Below are 10,433 nucleotides of genomic sequence, written 5' to 3'. Positions count from 1 at the left end.
CCCTACACATGAAACAAAAAGCAATGACAAAATGCAGAATATGCAAAAGGAAGACGTTTATACTATGATTGGTTCAGAATGGCACCAACCCAGTTCCAGCAGCAAGCCACCAAGCATTCAACTCAGCTTTGCTTTTCTTGCAGCAGTGTCAATTTTGAACTTGTCTACTTACCTTGAACAGCTGCACTCCAATACAGGCAAACATGAACTGCAGCAGAGTTGTAACAATCATGATATTACCAATAGTTCTAATAGCCACAAAGACACATTGAACAACATGCTGGAAAGAAAGAAAAAAAGTATACTTTAATACAACTTGTTACTTGGTATCACAGAATATGGACCGTAAAAGTCTGTTTTATCACATTCAGATTGTTTTTTGAAACTACTATTTTTGTGTTGTCAGTGTTATACCTACTACCATAATTAAACTTGTTTTTTAAAATTTGTCCGTAAGTCTGGTGACACAGACCCATCAACAAACTGACAAAAAATTACATAAGCATTATGGAAAAAATAATTAAAATGTTGTTCTGGCATGTTGGTTCACAGCAAGTATTACGGTCAAAATCTGCTCTCCATGGCATTGGTGTTCCTTCACATATAAACTGCTGGAACTGTGGGCAGAACCTGGCCTAATATGTTTAGGAATCATGAATTGATTTTTGTCCTTGCCTACCCTGTGAACTCCTCTAGGCAATTTTTCTTGCACAAGAATTTTTAACCTGAGGCAGGACTGAAGAACCAGGCCACCAGAAATAGAACTTAAAAAATAAAAATAAACACCTTAAGTCCTTTTGCTCTGTTTATTGCCCTTAGAGGCCTCAAGACTCTTAAAACTCTGAGGATCTTCACAACTGAGATAGCACTTGATCTAGGGGGGGAAAAAAAGATATTCTGTTACTTTTAACGTAACTGATTTTATTACTAAGAATAATAATGTTCTTGCAACTTCATTATACATGAAATTTCAAAAAAGTTTCAAGATATATACACAAGGTTTTTTAAAGTATTTCTTTACTTATCCTTTATTAATATTAGAAAATAGTATCAATCTCATAAATACCGTAAGAATTATTTTGATTTCTGCAGCAACTTGGGAATTAACAGCTCAGAAGCTTGTCTGACACTGTAATGCAGTTAAGTTTGGTCAGTAGCAAAATAGTCCCCAAAGTATTTTTCAGTGTTGACAAGCTCTTTTGAAGACACTGTGTAAGTCCTGTACATCAATGAATACCTTTACTTCCAACCAGCTGGAGATGAAAAGATCTCAAATGACTCACATTCTCTTTAAGTAGCTAGGACTGCATTTTGAGGAAATCGTAGCAGCCAGCCTTTCAAAGAACATATTGTGAAACTGAAAGCTTGTGTAATAGGTATTCTACTACAAGCAGAATACAAAGTGGGAAGCAGTTGACTGACACCCAGCCCTTGCTCTTTTCTAAGTCACCAGGGGTTTCACAGATGATTTTAAATGAGGCAGAACTGCTCAGTGAATCAATGCCCACCTTTGGACTCTTTTATTATGTTTAGCCTGATCCAAACAAAGCAAAAAGAAAACCTCTTCACTACCACTTACAGCCCTGATTAAGGTACAACTCCTCTCCCCTTCAAATACTGTCAACTTACATATCCCAGTCAGTCAATGCTGGAAAGGCACGCTTGTAGAACTAGATTGTAGATGTGGCAATAGCACAAAAGAGGGTATATAAACCTCCTGAAGCTGCAGGAATTACTTGCTATACAATACAGTGTCAGGGTGCTCTTCCATGTTCTCTTGGTAATAGTGGGAAGTAGTAGTTTCCAGCCCCTGTTAGTAATGAGTTACAACACTCTCCGTGTAAAGCACTAGCTCTTGTCGCTTCAAACCCTGAATACTGATACCGCACACCCACACACAGTGGGGGAACAAAAGGAGCTGAAAAACCGATTTCAGTATAAAACCCCACAGCAAAAATAAACCGTTCACATTATAAGTATAGTACTTACTGAATACCAAATGATACCAGAGATACACCCACTACCAGCAAATCCAGCAAATTAAAATAATTCCTGCAGAAGGACCCTTTATGAAGGAATGCTCCAAAAGCTGTCATCTAAAAATAGAATTGTTACAGGTTTAGTTTATATTTCAATTTATTCAAATTTACATTTAGGCTGTTTACAAGACACTTGCCTAGGGTGTGAATGCATACAATGTTATCTCACTTTCTAAAAGCAAATAAAACAATCCCACTACGTACATTAAATATTTCATCAAAATAATAATAATTCTGCTCAAGCAACACTAGCAAATGTGCTAATTGTTTCTCATGTCAACAAATGTTATACTTTGTGTAGGAACTGATTAGGCTGAGCTGACTACATTGAATTGATTTGGCCTTTGTTAGAAAAATTACTACAAGAACCATAAAATTCCCATGCTTACTGAATTGTAAGGTCCAGATTCTGACTCCTAATCATTCATACTGAGAATTGAAGGAGTTGAGCATGTATTGTAAAAAGCTGACAGGCAAATCTGGTACAGAACCAGCACGAGGCTGTCAAAAGGCAGCGTTACACTGCTATTTGCCTTTGGCTTACAGGAGACATGGTAAGATCATAAGTGGGTATCTTGGAATAACCTGGAACAACTCATAGATTGTTTTGTATTGTGTATGGAAAAGAATCCCCAAGTTTTCCTGGTTTATGGGGAATATCAAACATTGCCCTCCCTGTTGGACTTTCTCTTAATTATTTTTATTTCTGTGCTTAGATTAAGATGAATACAGCACACAAAGGGTATCTTGTGAAGGAACCTGCATGCATCATTTGCAAGGTTTCATTAGGAGCCAGTGACAGAGACTCTATTAATTATGGCTGCTTACAGACTCTAGGCAGATGTTCTCAGGTATCACAAAGCTGAATTTGGCTCTTAAATCTACGAATTAGACCTCTACCATAATTGAGAGTAAGTACCAGTTAAAAAAATGCACAGAGGAATCCAGTTAAGCTATTAGAAGCACAGAATTGGCACTTGAGTAGAATTTTGCATGGGTTTTTCCATAGTTATGGATTAAGATTGAAACTACACTTGAAATTAAAATAAAGATACCTTTGAAAAATACCTACTAGTCAGTTCAGGCACACGGATTCTAGTTTCTTCAGCCTTATGGTCCTCTTAAAGTACTCTCAGCTACTCATTGTTTTCCACAGCTAAGAAAACTCAGTGCCAGCCAGAAAACATCTGATATTGACTGTGCATTTTAAATCCATTACTTTCTGTTCTGTTCGCTCCATCTTGAGGAATAGAAAAGATTTTATTTCCCTTCCTCTTGCAGCAGACAGTTACGTCTTTCAAGACTGTTCCACAATGTAGAACAGAGCTACCAACTGTTAATGGGCATCTCACGGTCTACTGTGTCACTACTCGTGCGCGCAAACTTGCAGGCCTTTTGCAAGAAAAACCATCGGTGTCAGGGAAAGCTATATATCTGCAAAGGGATGCAAATTACAAACGATGCATTTTTCTTGGAAGCCCTTCTCTTCTTATTCTCCTCCTGTTAAATTTTCTTTTGTCGTGATCAAAATACTAAATGTTCCTCAAAACTAGAAGCACAAAAATCCTAAAGCTTTAACCTATGCCATGACATGAGAGAGGTAATATAACTGTATTAAAAAAATTCCAAGACAGTCCTAGCTCTTTTCACTTACAGCTCTACAGAGTATGGCTAAACTCATTAAAATCAGTGGGAGTTGAACACTAAAAATAACCTTGAATATCAAACCTACATCTATCTAGAAATACTCATTTACACTGTAATACGTTATCAGTCAGAACCACACAAAGTTGCATGTAAAGACAAAAGTAAGGATATATTGACCTAAAAATACAGGTGAAGTACATCTCCCCATCTTTGTATGGAGACTCATACTTCAGTCACTACAAATCCCAGCAGAAGCATTTGACTAACACTCTCTATAGCAAATAACTCTCTCTTTTGCACAGATCAAGACCAAAATTGGAGGTGGCGAGCGCCATCACACAGCCCTCAGCGAGCAGATGCTGCTGGACAAGGACACTCACGGAGCTGAGCGCCCGGGGCACTACCCGTGCTGCCCTTTGCCTCCTGCCTGCAATTCCATACCAGTGGGGACTGGTTTAAATGTTGTGGAATTAGCACAGCTGGACTAAGGTTAAAAGCACAAGGCCCTAACCTGAACTTTGCTCTCATGTTTTCACATTTCCCAAGTACTGCAAACAGGATGGTAAGTTGGATTTGAATGCCTTTGCAGGGGTTACATAAGAGAATTCTTAAATGCTTTCAACTGATGTTGCAGCTCTTCTGTCATTCATATCCTCATTCATACACTCAACACCGTATAATGTAGAAATCCTCATGTCTGCAGAGCAGTCAATAAAATAGAACGCAGGGAGACTCTCCACATGCTGAGAGTTATTCTGTTTTAATGCTTTTTTTTTTGACATTTACAAGTTTCTTCGCTGCAGCTGATAATATTGCCTCTGATTATCTTAATTTCAGTTTCATATACTTTTTGCCTGGAAATTAAGGAAAGCTATTGTTACTGCAGGTCTAGTCTTGAATTTACTCCTTGCAGAAAACGCGCAGCTTCTGAACGACAGACCCTGTGGAAAGCACAGCGCAAAACCCAGCATGGAAGACATGGAGGACTCCAGCCATAAGCAAGCAAAGCCAGTGTCTGAGACATGTTAGTAAAGCAGGCACTGTATACATACGTGTGTCGTGTTCTGGTAGTCCATTACATTTTTTTATGGTACAATTTATTTTCTTTTATAAATACCTGTGACTGCACTGCAGGGCAGAGCTTCCTGGGGAAAGTAGAGTCAGGAGCATCAACATTTTTGGCTATGACGGGCCTTCTTGTTTCTTCGTAATATTTTACAATGACAGATTTCAACAGCCCAAGATCCACTGCTTTCTACTTCCCTTGAGTAACTATTGAGTCACTCAGTGTTGGAATCTTTTGCAATTAATAGGCATTTTGCTTTTCTTAACACATCCAGTTATGCCTCTTTATGCCATGTTTTATATTTCCTCTTTCTACAGAAACGCAACTGGAGCTGCAGGGACTACATAACCTGCTCTTCAGAATGTGCGGAAGTTTACTGACTCTCTTCTGCCACAGAAATGGTAGTAACATATTTTGCATGGCTTGTCAAATTCACAGCTGGGAACTAGTTTGATCTAATGCTACAGTTCTTTTCAGTGACTTGTTCTTTCTCTTAGTTTGGCCTTTTTCTAGCAGTGAAAAAACTGCACATTTATTTTAGAATGCCACAAATGTTATAAGAGTAATCAGTTCCATAGCAAGCTCCTCACTGGTGAAAATGAGAAATAAGGGAATAAATATAGGTCTGGGAGAGTATCTGCAAGCATAAAAATAGTCTATTACTTACAGTACAGCTTATCTTGTAAACAGCCCAAATATTGCATCAATTAGTATTAATCAAATTGCACTGTAAAAAGTATGCACAGCAATATGAGCAAAAGCTGGGAGAAGAGATTTTGTTAAGCTTAATCCTCAACTGGAAATGCAAAGTTTATGTACAGATTCATAATGTAGCAGAAATCTGTAAGTGTATAGATCAGGGTTACTTAACCAAAAACTCATGGTGAATATGCACAGCAGGAAACTTATAGGAATCACGTGTAAATTTCTGAACAAATATTTTGCAAATTCCAACCAAAAATTTTGATTTTCTTATGTGTGAACTTAATCCTCAGTTATATGGCTTCTTTGGCAGAGTAAGCTTCATCCATCTAAAATCTGAGTAACCCCAATGGATATTCTTAATAATCAGTACACAAACTATACATTAAAATGCCAATTTTTGACTCATGCATGGGTAATACATTTAAGCAAGCATATTTATGCCTTTCTGTGTATTTAAATGTATGCCCAAGATGAATGCAAAGTATCTTAGTATATAGATAGATAAATGCAAGATATCTTGCAAGTCCTATTGCAAGCAAATAGTTATCTACTATTTTAGCTCTGTGAATATAGTTCAGCAAAGGAAATGAGAAATTACATGCTCCCTCCTTAAAAGATTGATTATCTCTTTTGGAAATGCCAGAGCAAGGAGAAGGAAAAGCTCATGCGCAGTGAATTATTTTTCCCTTTTCTGACAACTGTAAGTTTAAAAAGGGTAAAAAATGAATTATTAAATTGATGTAATGATAAAAAAATCAGCTGCTTCATGCATCCAATGGTAAAAAATAACCAATCAAAACTATGAGGAACTGTCAAATTAAAAAATCCTCTGGTTTAAAAAAAGTTTAGCTTTGATCGCTTAGAGAAAAGGCGAAGAACACTTCAAGTGCCTTTTCTTGGCAGGTGACACACAAGGAAAATCCTTTTAAACAAACTTCCTTTAAAAACCTGTTACCTTCAAAATGATCTCAAATGTAAACATACTAGTGAAGACATAATCTGCATACCCTAGGATCTGGAAGGTAAACAAAAAGTTACAAACATTATTGCTAAATCTGCTTTTGAGCTAACAAGGATCAATTAACAATGCATTACCTTTAACAGGATTTCAACAGTAAAGATGGCTGTGAAAGCATAGTCAAAGTAACCAAGTATCTGCAAGGTATAATATGTGGCACAGTAAGAAATCCATCTATTAATAAATTTTTACAATTTAGACTACATGCACAACACCACCTGAATTAGTCTAAGTAGATGGGGAATTTAGACAATGTAGTTTAAAATCCCAGCTATTGTGCAACCATTTTTTTTTTTACTTAAAAATGTATCTCAGCACAGTGGCATCTGATATTAGATTTCACCACTGAAGAGTTAACAGGACCCAGTAGGCAAGTATTTCAGACTTTCCTCTATCAGTTCTCACAGGTACTTTCTTCAGCCTTTAGCAGAGATACATAATCTTACACAAAGAATAAATACTTACTAATAATAAGCCTTTTTTTTTTTTTTAACCGAAGCATCGTATCAAAAAGTAAAACTTCAATGGATGCTTCTAGATTGCACATCATTCTACCTTCTGCTACATTATACTGTTCCTGTACAGACTGGGCTAGAGTGTCACAAAGCAAATTAAGAAATAACTAAATTACTTAAAATCAGCACTACAACTCTCTTTTCTTGAACTTGGAAGATGCAACAGTGATTTATTTGTAGGAAATTTAAAAGAACTCACAACAGTTGCACAGCGATATGTAAACTTGTAAGAAGATTGTGGATGTGACACTAGCCTCACTGCTGTCGACAGGAACACTGCCATGTATTTCAGTACAACCAAGATTTCACCCTTCCAAGGTGGCCATATCGCTAGCACATAATTTAGCGATCGACACGCACTGCAGTAGTCTACTAGTTTAGTTTCAAGGATCCAGAAATCCAACTAGCAAACAGTTGTGCACAGAAATGTGTTTCCTGTGGTTCAGCAACTAATATAATGGGAAGGAGAAATAAAATGGAGACAACACACAAAGAAAGTATTCCTATTAGATCATAAAAAGGAAATAATTTTTTCCCCATGTTCAGCTGAAGATCACATCCTTCTGTCTCTTGCTGTGGCTGAAAAAATAGGCACATATGAAAGCCATTCAACAAAGATTAATCAGTAAGGAATTCATTCCTAGAGTTAAAAGAAAATAATTTAAAGGCATTCCAGTTTGTAAACCTTCATTCCCTTACCAAGCTGGCTGGCTGAAGGAACATGATTATTCAAGGTAGTAACAAGAAAAATATCCAAGTCTGGCGCATTTGTGAATACTTACAACAAGAGGGCAATGCCTTCTTGAAATCACTCACACATTTTACCTGCCTGTGTCCCAAACAGGAATAATCCTTTCAGTTATCACCACTCTCCATTTATATTTTCCTAGTAATCCTCTACCTACAAAAACAATTATCAGGCCTTCAAGCCAGTTTTCTGCAATAACAGTTTCAGTATTGCCCACCAGCTCTCTTTTTCTTTTCCATTAGTGTGATTTATTTATAAGATTGCACTTGTCCAGTCTTATGGATATAAAAAGCACACAGCTCTACCGAATAGTACATGACGAGGGTCTTTGTGCTTTGACCTCTTTTTATCTTTGAAGAAAGTTTTCACCTTTTTGGTTTATGTTACTAAAAAATATTCAGAGAAGATCAACAGCCAAAAGAGGACTTCCAGAGGCTGCATCTACACTAGCACGAACTAGAGGGATACAACCTCTACTGCCCTAGTAGGCCCATCTTTCCTCTAAGAGGTAGAAGAGTTTCTCTAACTCCATGGCAATCTCTACAGATCAATTTATATCCAAGACAGGAGAGGCCTGGAAGTTCTGTCAAAGCATCCCAAAAGTCCCCACAGATTATTACCAGCTGCATCATCTCAGCTATTTCATACCTAGTCTAAAGCATGAACAAGTCACAGTAACATGACAGGCTTGCTTCACCACCAACACAAGTGCAACAAGTGCAAGACAAACATTAGTCATTACAAGAGTGGATTTATTTTTGTTTCTCTGTCTAATAATCGTGCATTTGAGCAACAGCCAAGTCTTCTACTATGGTAAGAATTTAAAATGGGGGATTCGGGAATTTGTTTTAGTTTTACTGAATAATAGAGACATTTCTGAAATTAATATTCTTACAAATATCTTGTTTCTACAAATCTATCTAAAAAAGGATGCAGAAACACTTCCAAATTTTGGCGTTTGTATATAGGCTGAAATGGCATTTGACTCTGAATTAAGGCAAGAGTTGGGCATGCTCTGATCCTCATCTTACATATGAGTTTAGGAACAGGTGAAACTTGTTTAGTTTCTGATTTGGCCAATCAGGAACCCAAGGATCTTTGGGTCCGATGTGGTGGTACTCGAACTCATTAGTGTGGCCACACCAGCTTCTTTAAAAGAAGAGGTAATATCCTTACGAGTGCACACACTCACTAACAGAGCGATACTCTGAGTTTCCCCAAGACCATATAATAGTCAATGAAGGAGAAGAGAGGACAGGTCAGAGTCGATTCCCAACATGTTATAAACAGTGATAATTTTAACTGGTATTTTTAAATCAGCGTCAAACACTGAGAAGCACTAAGAGTGATTCATTAAATGCATATCAGGAACACCATCTGAAAAGTATGAAAAAGTATGAAAATGATAAAGATTATGCTCATCTTGAGCATATTTTATTCTGATATAGTAATAGGCCAAAAAGGAAAAACATTACATACATAATAAATGGTTCTGACACCTGTGATGTTCCATCAATAAAGTTACTTGTCTTTAAAGATCTATGTTTTTTTAAAGGGGAAAAAAAAAAGTATGACTTGAAAAAGGAAAAGGAAAGTTTCTTAACTTGAAAAAAACAGGCACTAGTCCCAAAGGATTGCTATCCTGGGAGGATATACTTATTTCTAGACATAAAAATGAAGGGCTTACATTATTTCGAAAAGAGTGGCTGCGAATTGGATCTTCTGCTGCTAGGGAAACACTGCTCAGCATGATGAAGACAAGGATGAGATTGGTAAAGATGTGGTGATTGATAAGTCTGTGGCATCCCACTCGAATTCTGAAGAAGAGATACAAAAACATACCACATGTGCAAACGGAATTCAGCAGATGTCTAATATACAACATGTTTTCTATTACTCTGCCAAGAATGACAGAACAGAGCAACCATCAGCAGCTTAAAGCAGTAAAAATGCTGAAGTTATTGCTCTGATCTCTAAAAAGGTAAATAAATTCAAAGTCCTATCCACCTGTAGCGAAGATGCACTTATCAAAGGAATCTGAGAGAGGATTTCCCAGCTCCCGTTGGGTTTTCAATGGGTTACGAATACCATTACATGTTCCGGTGTCTGTACCACTGTGCACATACAGAGGCCAGTGTCAAAAGGACCAATGCTAGATAATAAATCATTTCAGATCCCTCGTTTGATTTGATTCTTATTAAAGCCGTCAAAAATATGGTGAGATGTGGCTTAGGCTGCAGATCTCATTGTGCTAGAGATTCAACCTATATCAGAATCTCCTGTGAGGATTTTCTTATAGAACTACATGACACGCGGGCATTGAAGATTACAGAGCTGCTAAGTTTCAGCCACATAGCATGAAGTGGAACTGTATATATGCTTAGCATCACAGAGCCCAAGGTTATTACAAATGCTACTGAGCACCTTGGTAGAGTAGCCCCAGGATTAAACTGGCAAAAAGGCAGGATCAGGTTCTGCCAACTAACACTGAAGATGTCTAAAATCTGCTGAAGAATCAGAAGGTTCTTGGGGAAATTTGTTCTCCTGTTATTAAGTAGATGATTTGAGCACAGTGTATCTTAGTTAAGTAAGATGGCCGTTTTGGTCTGAGAATATGTAGCATTAATTAAAGCCAAAAGCAATTTGACATGTTCAACAAATCTAACATTTTTGCAATCAGCATATGTGTTCTTAA

General features: G+C 37.2%; 1 protein-coding gene across 1 annotated transcript in view; it reads right to left on the bottom strand.

The window, feature by feature from the left end:
- CACNA1D (calcium channel, voltage-dependent, L type, alpha 1D subunit) overlaps window positions 1-10,433 on the bottom strand; it is a gene marked incomplete at its 5' end in the record, with an annotated part of 122,245 nt that overhangs the window by 63,221 nt on the left and 48,591 nt on the right. Inside the window, 6 exons of the mRNA XM_010288426.1 lie at window positions 1-2; window positions 169-280; window positions 787-874; window positions 1,990-2,096; window positions 6,413-6,472; window positions 9,426-9,555. The exon at window positions 1-2 is cut by the window's left edge and continues 74 nt beyond it. Coding sequence (XP_010286728.1) covers window positions 1-2; window positions 169-280; window positions 787-874; window positions 1,990-2,096; window positions 6,413-6,472; window positions 9,426-9,555 — 499 coding nt within the window. The remainder of the gene's footprint in view (window positions 3-168; window positions 281-786; window positions 875-1,989; window positions 2,097-6,412; window positions 6,473-9,425; window positions 9,556-10,433) is intronic.

This window comes from Phaethon lepturus, unplaced genomic scaffold, assembly GCF_000687285.1.
Source record: "Phaethon lepturus isolate BGI_N335 unplaced genomic scaffold, ASM68728v1 scaffold11870, whole genome shotgun sequence".
NCBI classification, from domain to species: Eukaryota; Metazoa; Chordata; class Aves; order Phaethontiformes; family Phaethontidae; genus Phaethon; species Phaethon lepturus.
This window is presented reverse-complemented; position numbering and strand designations above follow the sequence as displayed.